We start from the raw sequence: 16,868 nt of genomic DNA, 5'->3' as shown, positions 1-16,868 counted from the left end.
TCTATTCTTTAAGCTCCTAATTCTACAAGCTCACCATCATCAGAAATCCTGACCAAAACCAAAAGTGCTTAAGTTTTAAATCAGATTAATGATTTAATAAACCTAATTCTCTCAAACCGTCTAAGACACATAAGGTACTATTTCATAATATTATCTCTCCCTTCAGTTGCGGGATGAATACTTTTAAAGCTTTCAAAACATATTCTCAATATTGAAGTTGGGTTATAGTTTAATCTACACCACAACAAGCAAATGATCTGTAACATTATCAATCGCAATGACCACTTACTAGACAAGAGCTCCACAAATTTGACGGGATATCAAAAGATTCAATTTTGAGACTTCAAGTGCTATTCCTCTAGATTTATATATTTTAAACAAAGGAAAAGTTCCTTCAAAATATTTTTTCTTTCTCCACTTCTTTATCCCACCTAATTTTAGAATTCTTTAGACCCAGTTTTACTTGAGATATCAACATACAACTTACAAACATTCAACTGAATAGAAGGAATGTTCAGTTTCCACAGAATGAAATATCCACTTACAGCATCTTGGCCTTAATCCAATACACTCCATGTAAATATACCCTCTAAAGCTGTTTATGCATGAACAGCTGATGCAACTGAAAACTGTCAATCAGGATATGATCTGCATGCGTACGTAAATCTATCTAGCTTTTTTCCCAACCCCAAGGATTCATGGGCTGTAAAGCTGAACAAGCAAATGAAAGATGTCTTAAGTGTACTTCACTGTTATAGGCCTCAAAACGTAACTCACAGAACTGTTCATTGCTTAAATAAGGGTATTGGGGTATAAAGAACTACATCGATCCTCCTGTACAACTTAAATTTTATTCCACTTCTGCCAATCATGATTTTTCACGTCAAAATAGTAACCGTATTTCCAGCAAAACAGTATCACTAAGAATAATCTATTTAATCTGCAAGTACACGTGGTACTTAAGAGTATTTTGAGTACCAAAAAACTGAAAAACTTCCTAAAACATCAATTTTAAGAGTGGCTTTTAAAGATGTTCAAAGATTCCCTCCTCAGTTCTTGAGAAATCTTACAATAACTGGACACAGGCATGCGATAAGGCATAATGAACTCTTGGCTATTCATTTGTCATCCTCTTTTTCAGATGGATCTATAACATTTCTTTAAAAGAAAGTTAATGAATGATTGCAATAGTGTGTCACTAAACAGGTGACATGCATCTGTTGGCAAGCGGGGAGGCATTAAAAGGGGGTAATAACAATCAAGACAAGACTAAAAGCAGTATGTTTAGTCAGCATCTTTAAAAGCAAACCTATTTTTTGCATAAAACTTTGGAAAACAGTATTTCCATTCAGGGAAACCATTTTCTTCCAGGACAGTTGCAAAAGAGTTTCAAAGGGCAAAGAAAGATTTCAAAATTCCACGGTTCTTAAATATTCAACTAAGGTTGGAATGACATCATTTTGGGGGTATAGAGAATGGAACAGAAATAAAAAGCAGATCAAGAACATCACAGATTTTCCCTTCTAAAAGCCCTTGAAAGTAAGATCACCTGTATGCATCGTCTTCTTTCAAGTCTCATATCATCCTGTGGGGGTGTGGGGGACAGGGGAGTCCAGCAGCAAACAACACTGCAAAACAAAGAAAAAAGAAGTAAATGTAAATACGAACTGATAAGATACCTAAAAAATGCAAACATCCATTCTATTAGACCCACACAGTGTTCAGTTCAACCCTAGCTCTCAGGTAGCACCACAGAGCTAAACCAAGGGATTTTCAACAAAAAAATGAGTTTCCAACAATAAAAGTAGAGACAGACACTACAAAGATTATCTTTCACTGACATCTATTGTTGGAATAAAATTATTAAAGTGTCGAAATTTCAGGTATTGGTTTAAATTTCAGCCAGTCATTAAACAGTTCTGAAAATTAAGGTCAGCTGAAAAAACTCTTCTCAAACCTGCAAAAGTAAAATTACTGACAGTTTCTCATCCTTGCAAAGCCCTTAAATATGTGGATGTTTACAGAAACTCAGGACAATATTTACACACCACGACTTAAATTCTGTGAGATTTTACCAAATCAACAAACTATAGTAAGTGCACATAAATCCGTAAATGTACAAGTCCATTTTTTTCCTTATATCTGTCATGAAATTGTTAAAATTAAGTTCACCTTACACTAAATTAAAATATACTCAGAAAAATAAAATTATAAGTTTCTATGAGAAAAGGAGATACGAAGACATGAGTTTCTAGGAAGAAACCTCTAACAAAACTTAAAAAGAATGGTGGGATTCTTAAAAAAAAAAACAAAAACAAAAACCCACCAAAACACAACACCCAACAACTAACCAACCCCTGGTCAAAGTATTTTTCCAGTACTTGTTTTTCACTTGTTCTCCAACAAAACATCATCGGTACTTTACAACCTATGAAAATATCAAAACCACTGAAAAATTTGAATTTCAAAAAACCTCTGCAAATTACCTAACAGCTCAAATTGTGGAGTCTAGATTATTGCTATTTAAACAACTCCTGATATACATAACTCCAAGAAAGCGTGTCTAGGACCAAATGCACTTAGATACTGCAATTTGAACAGAAAACATTGCAGTTCGCTCCATTTCTTCATCATAGAATCATAGAATGGCATAGGCTGGAAGGGACTTTAGAGATCATCTAATCCAACTTCCCTGTCATGGGCAGGGACGCCTCTCAACTAGACCAGGCTGCTCAAGGCTCCGTCCAACCTGGCCTTAAACACCTCCAGGGAGGGGGCATCCACAACCTCTCTTGGCCATCTATTCCAAAGTCTCACCACCCTCGTACTGAAGAATTTCTTCCTAAAATCTAATCTAAATCTGTTCTCCTTCAACTTAAACCCATTTCCCCTTGTCCTATCAGTGGACACTCTTGTAACAAGTCCCTCCCCAGCCTTCCTGTAGGTTCCCTTCAGGTATTGGAAGGCAGCTATTAGGTCCCACCAAAGTCTTCTCTTTTCAAGGCTGAACAATCCCAGCTCCCGCAACCTGTCCTCGTAGCAGAGGTGCTCCAGGCCCTGGATCATCTTTGTGGCCCTCCTCTGAACACACTCCAACAGATCTATGTCCCTGTTATGGTGGGGACACCAGAACTGGATGCAGTATTCGAGACGGGGTCTCACAAGAGCAGTGTAAAGGGGGAGAATCACCTCTCTTGACCTGCTGACCACACTTCTCTTGATACATCCCAGGATGCGGTTGGCCTTCTGGGCCGCATGAGCGCACTGCCGGCTCATGTTGGGCTTCTCATCTATAAACACCCCCAAATCTTTCTCTTCAGGGCTACTCTCAACCCACTCTGTGCCCAGTTTGTATTTGTGCCAAGGATTGGTCTGACCCAGGTGAAGGACCTTGCATTTTGACTTGTTGAAGCTCATGCAGTTTGCACTGGCCCATCTCTCAAGCCTACCAAGGTCCCTCTGGATGGCATCTCTTCCCTCAAGTGAGTCCACAGCACCACACAACTTGGTGTCGTCGGCAAACTTACCGAGGGTGCACTCAATGCCGTCATCCATGTCACTGACAAAGATGTTGAACAGCACTGGACTCAGAACAGACCCCTGAGGAACACCGCTTGACACTGGTCTCCATGAAGACATTGTGCCATTGACCACAACTCTTTGAGTGCGACCATCCAGCCAGTTCTTTATCCACCGAGTGGTCCATCTGTCAAATCCGTGTCTCTCCATTTTAGAGACAAGGATGTCATGTGGGACAGTGTCAAACGCCTTGCACAAGTCCAGGAAAATGACATCCGTTGCTTTACTCATGTCAACCAGCGCTGTAGCTTTGTCGTAGAAGGCCACTAAATTAGTCAGGCGCGACTTAAGCACTGCATATACCCTAAGCCCAGCTAGCTTTTCTGCCACCTCACTGGGTGGTTCTTTGTGCCACAGAAATGTGATATGCACGCACAGATATACACACACAAAAGGGGGTGGCGGGAAGACAAGGAAGAATATACTTTTTTGATTCATATAGGAGCATGCATTGCAGTGGTTCTACTGATTTTATAAGCAGGTGAATTCTTGCTGTCATGTCTCCAAAAGACAGAGGGGCAAACAAAAAAACGGCCATCCCACATCATGAATCAACAGCCTTAGTTTTTTACTGCTGAAGTTCCACAGAGACCTAGAATGTCGCTGCCACATCCACAGTAGCCATGAACTTGGCAAGGCTGATAAGTACTGCTGAAAGCTACACAAGATCCCACAAACTAGGCACTCTCATGCCTAAATCATGCATATATCACATAGAGAGAGATAGTGTCTTCCACTGAGCTTAGTCCCACTAAACGCAGCAGAGGCAGTCCCTTGTATTCAAGAACAAGAAAAAAGGAAGAGCAAACTATTCTCTTCTTTACACTAAATAGTCCCTGGATTTAAAACAAACAAACAATAAGACTCCTGGAGCACAAGATACGTCCAGTCTACATGGGTGTCTTAAGGTCGCAGAGCTATGGCCTCATTCTTTAAATCTCTGTCTAGCCTGGATACCTTTTTTTTTTTTTTTTAAACTGCAGTATGTATGGGCACTAAGATTACAAAAAGCCTTTTCCAGTAGAAGCTGCAAGGAGGTATCACTCTTTTGTCTTTACCACCTTGTAGCTCAAATACACCAAGGATCACCTCTCATTTGCATCAGCAATCAGCACAAGGCCAGTTTCAATACTAAGCCAGCTTAGTTCAAACTATCAACAAACACAGTTTAGCAAAGCTAGCTGATTTTCAGCCAAAATAGATTGTAGAGCGTTCATTCATTGTCTTCTACCAGTTCTACAATGGGAATGGTAAGCTCTAAAAGCAGCACTTTAGCGTGTCTCCGGCGCTCTACAACAGCCTCATGTTGTATCAAACTGACTGCAACGCTAGCAACAGACTGCCAACTCTATTCCAAACCATACGAAGAGGAAATCAGTTCATAAGAACACACTATCCAATAGTATATAGCATCCAATCCAGCAATAAGGAAGAGTTGCTGAGGTAACTATGAAGTTGTTAACAGTTTATTAACAGGGAATCAATACATCCACCCACTTCATAGCTAACCAGCTAAACACGGCCATCACAAACCAATGTGTTTCTTCAGTCTCCTTACAACTCTCCAAAAAGTATCACATTCTGAAGAACTAGTGTGGAAATAAGACCCAAAGTGGAAAGGCAGGTGTCTTATAGCGCTGTATTCTAAGAAGGGACCCACAACATAAAAAGTGATTTTAAAACATTAGCAGAGAACAAAGACAGTGAGTTACTGTGATGGTAACAGTATCACAGACACATAATATAAAAGGGTAATGTTTTAAACTTTATTTTTTTAAACAGACACAAACAAATCACATCTAATCAGGGGTAACACATGAAACTCAGTAACTGAGTGTCTTCTGCTGTGCCTCTGCATTGCCAAGTTCTTAAAACCAAAAAGCCTGTACAAGGGCTTCCTGGTTTAGATAATAAATTGTTGATAAGAGGAGGCAAGAACAAATCTCACTCATCACACAGTCTGTAAGATCATTACTAGAAGAATCCCCTTAGTAATAACATTTACTGGGCTTCAAGAACTCAGTTTGATCTACTTTGGTATAGAACAGAAGTGAATTGGAAATAAAGGAGTAGAGGGAGAAGGAGACAACAAGAAAAGTGTTGAAAAGCAAATTATTGAAAGTGGTATAGCAAACAAAAGAATAAAAGTCAAAGTCTTTCATTTAAACAAAGAGCAGTTCTTAGAAATCAACTGTGTTCGAAGCTACTATGCTAAAACTTTACTTCATGCTTTTATTTCCTATTTTAATTACTGCTGTATTCTACTCTTCATCTTTCCTACCCACACAATGCTCCCTTGATCTCCTCGAAATACAGATAATGGGATTACCTATCCAAAGCCACTCCACATTCATGAATAATTTCAATTTAGAGTTCAGCTTTACTACAAAATGTTTAGTTAGATAAGCCAAAGATGCTGAGCACATTGTATCCCAGGTTATAAACTATAAAGATGGTGACTGTGAAAATCATAAAGCTTTCAGGTGTCTCTTTTTCTCACACCATAAGCCTCCTCTGCCTGTTAGCCTCTTTGAAGAATGTTTTATTCCACTGTATTCCTTAGGAGCATCCACTCCTTCCTTGAAAACACTCAATACCAACTTATGTCAACAGGTCCACTGTAAATCAAAGTTGGTTTCAGAGCAATCATACTTCTAAAAATCTCAAAGTTGAAGGGCAAAAACCATTACTAACGTCTCTCTGAAGAAGTTTCATGATCCTCCCCCATTTCTCTTTTTTCTGTTTGCCTGGGTATCAATCAGACCATGAGTTTTTGCAATGGGGACAATTTTATTACATACAAGCAGAGCAGGAAGCCAGTTCAGCTGAATCTAGATGCAGCAGAGCACTAATTTTTTTTTAACTATATTATTTCATAAACTTAAAAACGTACATAAGTCATGTAATATGTTGTGTGTTTAGTTTCTATAATAGATATTTATTGAAAGTATCTAGAGTTAAAAGATTCTATCCAATGCAAGTTTGCAAATTGTTAAAGGTAAATAACATAAACACCTTTAAAGAAAGAACACATTTTCACTACGATTTTGCTTTAATTTTAAGTATACATGAAGAATTCTTTCCATGACAAATTTAAGTGAGCGTTTTCAGAATATCAACAATAGCACATCCAAGAGCTTGAATTAAAGGAAAAGTCTGCTGGGGAGAGTTTTAACTTTTACATTTTACCTATCTATGTACCACTTTGTACATAGATTTACTTTCCTTATTCAGTATCACTGTATGATAAGATTCAATATAGCACCTTTAGTAAAAAACTGAAAGATTTTGCCAACTAATCACAACAAAGTTCTGGAAATTGTTCCTCTGTGAGGTTATTTTGTAATTTCTACAGTCATGCTCATGGAGTAGCACAGAAATCTCTGCATATCTCATGACTACACACACTGTTGTCAGAGATGAACATAATTCAGGTCACTGACCTTTGGTAAATGCAGGCAGGCCTGTTGCTAGCAACATAAAATATAAATACTTACTTAGAAGCAAAAATATTTATTTATTTACTAGGAAAATTATCCTGAGGTTAAATTGAAATTAAATTATCAACATGTTGGAATATAATGGATTTAGATGTATATAAATCTATACAATAGACAGATTTCTTTCTTAAACTCTTGTTATTCTGCATCTCAACAGCCTACTCTTGAAACTACACACAGACAACCAATGATGTGACTTGACATAAGACATACTGGGCAAAAGATTTACCAAATACACCAGATTCGGTGTGTTATTTAAAATACTGCACAATAACATCTGAAGTACAACCAATACTACTGGAATTTAAGATAAATACATAAACAAATAACTAAATCTTATAGGGTGCTAGCAATTGTCAATTCCAGGACTATTTCCCAGAGAGACACAAATCAAGGAATTTCAAAAATCATTGTTTTTACAGTCCTAGCAGATACAGTGTGTTTTGTTACTAGGTAAAATCCCATGTGTTTAGACGTACAAATTAACATACATCTGAAAACCAAGCACACACATGTATTTCCTGCTTCTGTTCTACTTAAGACCAACAGATGTGATGTTATATATAAGAAATAATTCACGAGAATGAAGAGAGAAAAAAAAGACTACTTCATGTATGCAATGCACAAAGCAGAACTCAGTACAACATCTCAGGTTCACCAACAAAATCACATACATTAAATTAAAAGTAGATATGGCTTCAGCATGAAACCCCAATATATCCCTCCACTTTTATAGTCACCTGCATGTTTCTATACCTGATAGCAAATATACTGAGTACTAAGCAAAACACAAGTAATTAGCAATCAGCATCACATTTAGCATTTTCCCAAAGAAGCCATGGATTCCTGTCTCCAGGTTTAAGTGCTTTGGTATTACAGAAAACCTATTAGCTGAACGTTTTCAGTGAAATAGTCAGCAACTACATTAAGCCTATCTTTGGGGCTTAAAATTCATAATTCAATGAGGAAAAATAATACAAGTCTCTCTAGTTCGCGTATTCAACAGAACTATAAGCACAGTCACCTTCATATATCAGTTTACCCCATGCTTAAGAAAGGGAATGCTAAAATTTTGGGAAAAGGGCATTTTTGTACATGACTGGTTTCCAAGTTAGGGTGAAAAGACAAAAACAATCAAAATTGAGTTTATGTTAGACTTGACCCATACACTTTTCATCCTAAAAGCCTGTATTATACTTTTTACTTCCAATAAGTTTTAAATGCACGCTGCTAAACTAGAAGACTATGCTCGTTTCTAGATCAGTATTTGTGAGATGCTTACAAAACAATTGCATCTAAAGCAAAGCACATTCTACCATCATTATTCTTGTATACCGTAAAATTATTTTCAATGTTCCAAAAAGCACTAGCTCCTCTAAAAAGAATATACTGTGAATGACCAGTTTCACTTACACTAAATTTACAACATGTGATGCAAGAGCCCATCCTTTAAGTGTGAAAGCACATACAAGCAGCTTTACTGAAATCACAAAGTTCCTCACTCAAATTCAAACCTGGCAAAGGCAGAACTACAGTTGCAGCAGAGCAAGAATTTCTTTTCAGCAGCAGTACCGCTTAAGCAGCCTGTATACTTTCCACCGCTACCTGCGTGGCTGAGAGAGCGCTACTCTTACAGGGTCACTCAGCAAACTGCACTGGGGAACTGACCCAGGTGGAACAACAGGGAGCAGGAGCAAAAAAAAAGACCAGTATTTTTAATCTCATATCGGTTCTCTAATCTGGTCTACTACAGATGCACAGCAGCCCGGCCGCAGGAACAAACAGCTGGGACAAAAAGGGGCTTCTTAGGCCAGTATTGGTGTCAAAAATAGTAAACATCAAAGCGTACCTGGTTTTATCATAGAAGGACCTCCAACGGTGTCACAACAGTATTTATTTCTTCAGTAAGACTTCAGAGTGAAATTTCAATCTCTGAAATATCTGATTTATAACATACATTTTTTTAAACTTATCCTTTTTATGAAAAGAAATGCATAACGTCTAAAAAATTTACTGCTTTCCTTGTATATGGACGAACAGAATAGTGTAAAACTTGTATTTGACCCATACAGTCAGACAACTCAGGATTTGTTTTTTAAATATTTCTTTGTTCATGCGAACCCCAGAACAAAGCGTATGGTTTTAGGAAAAATTAAACTGACAATTTAGGAGAGGCAGGGGAGGAAGAAGAGAGGAAAAAAAACCCCACACTTCTGCTAATATAAAAGTTAAAATTTTACTTCAGATTTTTTTAAATAATTTGCATATGCTTCTTTTCTTACTCATTGACTAAAAATTATTAATTTTAGAAGCACAAACTTTTATTTTTCAGTATACTGACCATATAAGGAACGAAAAATTAGAGGGGGGAGTGGTTATTTTTTCCGCCCACTTAATAGTGTCAAGCAAAACAGATGTGGTTACCTTTTAACTGTTTTGGAACAGGAAAGTCATGCCACTGTATTTACATTCCTCTCTCTCATTCAAAAGAAGCAAAGAGATGCTACAGCTGAAGTTGCTCACCTCCTGCAATATCTGCTATGACATTCACAACTGTTGGATGGCACTGAACTCCTATAACCAAGCACTTCTTCCTGTGTTAATGGCCTCATTGAGTATAAACGCAATTACTAAGGAGTCCCATTTACATGATCCTTGAAAATAATTCCAACTTAAATTCACATAAGCATGAAGACAACAGAATTCCAGGAAAGGGAAGGATATTTATGAAATCCAGACATTTTTTGATTATTTCTATGCCATCTTACAAAAACAGATGTATGTAACAACCTAATTCTTCTTCATGTTAACACACACTCCCTACCTATGACTTCTTTAAAAGGTGACATCCGATAAACAACTATTTAATTGCGGGTTTTTTTAAGAAATAGAACCATTTTAGTTAGTATGTTAAACATGAACTAACCAGTAGCATGCAAATAAAGTAATATTTCAAAGTAGAATATCCATAAGGGCTGTACACTAGTTTATCCAAAGTAATTTGCTTTCACAGTTGTGAAATGCTTTTCAGAGCTTATTTTTCTATAGATGTCCTCAAAAAGATTGATCATTTCATTTACAAAAACTGTTTCTGTTCTTTGTGGTTGGGAAAAGAACTTTAAAAATGCAAAGCAAAACATGCCACTATATATTTGCATTCATCACTTTAGAACTTCAGAAGTCTCAAGAGAGTATAACCTTCCTACTTCTCCCTCCTTTTTTTCAGTCATAAAGCAAGCAAGCAAACAAAGAATTAAAGGAACGCCTAAAACTTCCACAGAAAGTGGCCAAACATCACTCAATTTACAGGTCTTTACTACAAACTTGATATTACTACAGCTTGCTGTTCTTTCAATTTAGTGGTCACTAACTACTACTTCCATTCTTTGCTGTGTCCTTTATTTACAAAACAGATTTTCTACTTCTCAGAGATCTGGCAAGAAAGGGTACTCAGATGCAGCTACTTCAACTTTTTAATCCTAGACCGAAGTTGTGACAGCACTTGTAGTGCTTTTCAGACAAGCAAAGCATACTGAAATGCTTTTACGTCTCAAAAACTGCAAGGGCTCAGACCCACATTACACATACGTACAGAGACATATACACAGGCACCTACATACATACGGGAGGTTGGGGCAGTTGCTCTTTCCTGCAAATACAGACTATTTTAACTGCAATGCCTTTACACTGATGAAAACGTAAAATCTCATTTTTCAACAGGCAAAGACAACAGCTTCTGTCCAAGAGTTTGCTAAAACAGCTATTAAAAAAGAAAAAAAAAAAGATGAATTCTAAGAAACGGAAGAAAATAAAATGGGCACCTGAATGGTATTTTCATAGCTACCACGGTTTTAAAAAAAATATTATGACACATTCAAGAGACTTCAGCTTTCTAAGTGACCCATCCTTATCAAATTCAGATGTTACTATTTTTCGGCATCATTACTGTTTCCTTGTTTTAAATGTTTGCTTTTTCTTTTCCCTTTCTAATTCTGCCCTGAAGCATGACAAATTCCATATCATGCTGCAATGTACATGTAACAGGAACCAGAAATTAATAAACTCATAGGTTATCATCATGTTTCTGTATACATTAACGTAACAGAATTGATCAAAAACAGAGAGAGTGTAAAAACAGACCACAACAAACTCTGTTAAAAAACACTTTATATATTTATACGGATTCCTAGGAAATAATCTGTACAGCTGCTATGGTATGTCTCAATGAAATAACACTACTTCTCCATTTCAACTTTGGCAGCAGATAGTTCCGACGTTACTTTCAAAAATGATCTAAAGTTACATATTTCAAGTACGTTTATAACAACTTAGATGTTCGTTGCCCTGATACAGTAGTACCCTTAATCTTGAAGGCTTCCAAAATATATGGATACATGTAGATATGCACACCTGTAGTCTTCCAAATTAAAAACCAAAACAACCAACCACACACAACTGTAAACTGCTCCCTAGATCTGTAAATAGACGATGCTTATTTATAAGACTTTGGGTAAGTGGCTTATTTCAGCTACACATTGGTTTGTGTGCCTTTTTAAATACTTTTTGACCTCTTCAAACACACCATGGATCAACTGCTGTTTAATTTATTCCCATATGACAGCTCCCATCGACAACTGCAATGCCACAGTCTACCTTTGCCTTTCGTTATTCAGGAGATTTAGACTGGAGACGCGCACACATAGCTGGGTACTCTCTGGTCACATGTTAACCATATGCCTGAATCTTAAAACAGACTTCACCCCAGAAACTCCCATACCTTCTGCCAAAGCAGGTATGCATCTGATATGAAAAGTGATAACGGAGAAGTACTGCTGATATTCTTTCCATTTTAACATGATAAATCAGATTTAACTGCCCAAGCTTCAGTTTAGCCTGAAAAACTGAAGCTTGTCTACTTCCACCTTGTATACAAAGAAACTAAATGAAAATATTAGTTATCAAACATTAGCCTTTTCCTTAATGCATCTGTCAGATTTCACCCACGTAGATGGGTTTTTCTGGGGATGCTTGTTCATACATGTTTCTGAGCCACTACATCTAATGGAAGCAGAAAAATAAATTTATTCCGTTATAAATACATACTTTTATCATCCTAGAAATCCTGCAGAACTCAAGGTAAACTTTCTCTAAACAACAACAAAAAAAACAAACCACACCACAAAAAAAAACCAACCTCTAACCCTTAAAAAATCAATCAATGAGCCAGCCAAATCTTAAGTCTTTCTGAAAATACTTCAGCCACAACATCATTCTGATGGTAAACTCACCAGTCACGAGGAAAAAAATATTAAAATTACTATATCTAGAGTGCAATCATTTAAGAAGCCTGCCATGGAGGATGGTCTCAGCTCTAAGCTTTCCCCTTTTTCTTCTTCTCTCAGGGAAATAGACAAGATATAGTCTGTCTTAGAGTCAGGTGATGATTTTTATGCAGGACAAATTCACAGGCTTCATATTCATATTAAAGCAGTCAAACTCAGTACTTCAGAAATGAGGTACACAATGCCTCTCCAGAAAGGAGAGGGGAATAGACTAATATAGCAGGTTGACAGCAGCAACCAAAGCAGTTTTGGCTCACAAATGGCTATTCCTAAAAGTAACTCTAAACACACTCTTCAATCTGGAAGGATAACCTTTTTCTCTACTTGCACAACTCGAAGTCCTAGAGCATTATTTCTTTTTCTACATATCCCAAGCATAATACTAAAATGGAACATGGAATAGCCATGCAAGTGTAGTAAATTGGGACATATCCACAATTTAAGTGTGCTTACAGAACTCAGATTTGCCTTTTAACTAGATTTATCAATGTTAAAAGGCACTTGAAAGGAGTTTTACGATTACTTCTAGGATTTTTAGGATACTGACAAAGTAACTGAGACCTTAAGGTCACAGATGGGAAAAAGAAGTTAAAAGGTGTTTAAACAGTAAGAGGAGGAATGACTTACTTCCAAAACTACATATAACACAACTGCTCTCCCAGCTTTTTTTAACTTGGAAACCAAAAACCAAGCTTCGGTTTCACCAGACATGTCAGCACAGAAACACCATGTTTAAAAATCTTGTTCAACATGCTTTGAAATAGCAGTTCATATGAAGTTCAATAGCTTTGAAAATTGACAGTGGTCAAGTTCAGGCTCCATGACAACCGGATGCAGTCAAAATTGATGGTGAATAAACTGCATTATTTCATTAAAATAAGAATTCTCAGACTGCAGTTCCCCAAAAGCCTAAGCTGATTTAGATTTGGCTGCTGCGTTCCCACCCACACCCCTCCTTGCCCTTAACCACCCAGTGCAGGCCCATCTCTTGCACCACGTCTGGCACCTGCCCCAGTCTCACTGAGTCAGTTCTGCAATTTAGCACGATGTAAAACATTCGCCTTTTTTGATCAGTTTTCTGCTGACTCGGCACAGCACCAGAGCCCAAGTCTGACTTTCAGCTTAAAAATCTACACAGTAAATAAGAATCTAATTGTACTTTCTAGCACGTGCATACAGCTAACACATTTATATTCTGCATAATACTACTCCATCACAGGGAACTTTACTTGCATTTTTGTGCGGTGTTTGATGTCCTGGACCTTTCAAACTGACACTTCCTAGGTCAATAACCAGGGCATTCTGCTCATGGATAGAGAAACTCATTGCATTAGGTGTTATGTGACAATAAAACAGCGGTCCTCACCTAAAAAGCTCATTATCTAAACAGACCACGTTTGTTCACAGAAAGACAACAGCAGAAAGCTCATAAAATTTAGCATTCTATACTAAGGTTTGCTGTATAGGCTAAGAATCAGTACAAGAGAAGTAAAGAGCAACCTAGCTAAAGTATTTCCAATAGTTCTTGCCAAACTGCCACAGAGCACCTTGAAGACCAAAGCTAACATCTGGTTTGATATCAATAGTAATAGACCCCACCTCTACTTCAAGAACACAAGTGAAATGTTTACAGGCTTTTCTATATATAGTTTGTGTCTGTCATAATAGTCTACATAAATAAATTTGAAGAAATAAATTTAATCAGGCATGCCAACTACAAACTTCTCTGATGTTGAAAAGCAAAATGAACAAAAAAAGACTTTTCACCACAGGAAATCCAGTATCCTTACCATTCAACTCTCAACGTCTCAGCCTAAGCATATACAGAGACTTCCATGATACGCTTTAAGTCCTAATTCGGGCTCAGGCTGACCAATGTAATAGTAGGGGACAAATTTGAATTCTAAAGGAAAAATAATTGGTTTTGATTACTGCAGCAATTACATAGGAAACATTATTTCTATTATCTTAAGAGATCCCAATTTAGAGGATCTAAGGAAACGCACCGTTTTAAAAATTTAAGACACCTCTAGAATAAGCACAAACCCATATATTTCTTATGAATTTCATTTACTGCATACATTCAAAAATTTCAAAAAATATCATGGAGTACTTGTATTCTAACATACGAATTAACAAATGCAAAGACACATAATTTATTAGATTACATCCTTCAGAAAATTAACTTAATTTTCCCATTAAAAAAAAGTCAGTGTTAAAGCCCCTTAATAAATAACTGAAGAGTGAATAGAATATAATCCTGCTGATGGGAAGTAGATTCTAAGTCCCATCTATATTCTCCCACACTCTCTCCATTTTATTTGCGTATCATTCCTAACTTGGTGGTTGCGTTACGTTTCCCTAATTCACATAATTATCTTTCCACTGAGAAAAGAAAACCTTATCCAGGAGCCACTTCCTGTAAAACGTGTAAGCACTGATTAAATCCCAGAAAGTTTCTTTTTCCTCTTCGCTTAAGGTAAGCATGCTAATCACTGGACTGGAGAGTCACGTTTCCTTTTCTCTCCCTCTGCCTCATGATTCGTTGCTTCTTTTTTGTATAATAGTACACATTACATGTGACTCGAGGACAGCTGACAAGAGCATCTGAAAAGCCAGGTGATATAGGTATTCTCATTGGAATTGAACATGAGTTCGGATTCCCTCCAGTTGAGGAACGCACTAAACTGTCAGGAAGGGCAGCAGTCTCCCTCTGTCTTTCCCAACTCTCAGGTGCACAGTTGTGTCCCTTTTCTTGGAAAGCTTCAGTGCTCACACTGAATATACAGCAAAACAAATCAACTCAATGATCCAATTAAAAACTGTTCACATCTTTGTCAGGTTTATTTCCTGCCAGTTTAGTAAACCAAACTGGCTCAGCAAATAGTAAAAAAAACCCAAAACCTTAAAGCTAGAACAAAAAGGCTAACAGGCCTTTTTGTGACCAAGAAAAAAAGATGCTAGCTCAGTTTATGCCACATAACGTAACTTCCCACCAAACATATGCCTTCACAAGCTGACCAAACTCAGGGCTACTACTTATAAGCAAAAAGCAAGCCACAGACAAGGCTCATCTTCCTGGCACTCTTCCATCTCATGATGAAACTGTTTATATAGCGAAATTGGCAGTAAAGTTTTTACCTTTACTTACATCATTAGTTTTTTGTGCTTAGCTTGTTAAGATGGCCCAACGTGGAAAAGTAAAGCAAAAATGCCAACAAAGAAAACTTGCAACGTGCTTAACCAAGGGAGAAAGTGAACAGAGATAGTCTCTTGTCATTCAGTTGGCTGCTGTCAAACAGCCATGTCATATTCTCTTGCAACGTCCAGGCACAAAGAGGTTGGGGCTGCAATGATGAGGGCTACAAGTCCCTCTGCAGCCCTTGCTTAAATCCTCCCTGTCCTGTAAACCATCTTCGAAGAAGTAAACTACTGTAACTCTTGTATCATGCTCATGAGGTAACCTCCAATGCATATAACATCACGAGGCACTCCACAACCGTGATAAAGAAAAATCTCCAAAGTAGATCAACCAAAAATGCACAAATGGATTCTCTCCTTCTTTGTTCCTTCAATGTAGTAAATAAATACATGAATAAACAAAGATTCCACATTTTCCTCACATCATCCACTCCAGAACTACAGCCCTAGTATTTCTCAAAACATAGATCACTGACAGATCCCAAAATTTTGAACAAAATATGAATCATCCCAACATAATATTTTTTAACTTAACATAATTCAACATGGTTTTAAGTTCCATCTGTAGTTCATCTATCATGGCTTTATTCCCCGGTTAAGGAATCACTGACCTAGAAAACTCTCAGTGAAGAGAGAGATAAATTAACAAACTTCAGTAAATTTTCATATAATCTAGAGATTAAGTCAAAATACCTTCTTCAGATTTAAAATTCTGAGGTCTTGTTTTACTATCTTGTTAGCCTCAATCCCTGCCATTAAGCATAACATTAAAGCAAATCATGGTATAACCCAAAATATACCACGATACCACTGCAGAGGTAGCAGGTTACAAAATTTTGCTGAGTTTTAAATGGAATTATAATCCAATAAGAAGAATTCAAACATCCTATTCCAGTCATATATGCATGTGGATGCATGCAGACAGAGGGAGACGAGCCAGTCCAGAGAGCAGGTACCCATCAACCAACAAAAGCTCTACTAAGGAACATTCATTATCACATTGAATAGAGGTTTCATCAAACATTGATGGCAGCTCTATACGTCCACAAAACATGGTTACACGTAGCTCACTGGAGACTCTAGAACACTTGTTTTGCCAGATAAAATCATTGCCTTTTCTGCTGTAAGCTTTTATGAAAAAAAAAAAAAAAACCTCCACAAAACAAAACAAAAAAAACCCCACAAATCAGGAAAAAAAACCCATACCATTAAGCACAGAATGTACTAATCATATTCTAATATGACC

General features: G+C 37.2%; 1 protein-coding gene across 2 annotated transcripts in view; it reads right to left on the bottom strand.

Annotated features, from left to right (window-relative positions):
• DYRK1A (dual specificity tyrosine phosphorylation regulated kinase 1A) overlaps positions 1-16,868 on the bottom strand; it is an 88,795-nt gene that overhangs the window by 56,640 nt on the left and 15,287 nt on the right. For both annotated transcript variants that reach the window (XM_086618213.1, XM_086618222.1), the window contains exon 2: positions 1,550-1,628. In XM_086618213.1, coding sequence (XP_086474339.1) covers positions 1,550-1,559 — 10 coding nt within the window. In that variant the 5' untranslated portion in view covers positions 1,560-1,628. The remainder of the gene's footprint in view (positions 1-1,549; positions 1,629-16,868) is intronic.

This window comes from Tauraco erythrolophus, chromosome 1 (genome assembly GCF_009769465.1).
Source record: "Tauraco erythrolophus isolate bTauEry1 chromosome 1, bTauEry1.pri, whole genome shotgun sequence".
NCBI lineage: Eukaryota > Metazoa > Chordata > Aves > Musophagiformes > Musophagidae > Tauraco > Tauraco erythrolophus.
Note: the sequence above shows the minus strand (reverse complement) of the source record. Positions and strands in the feature narration are given on the sequence as shown.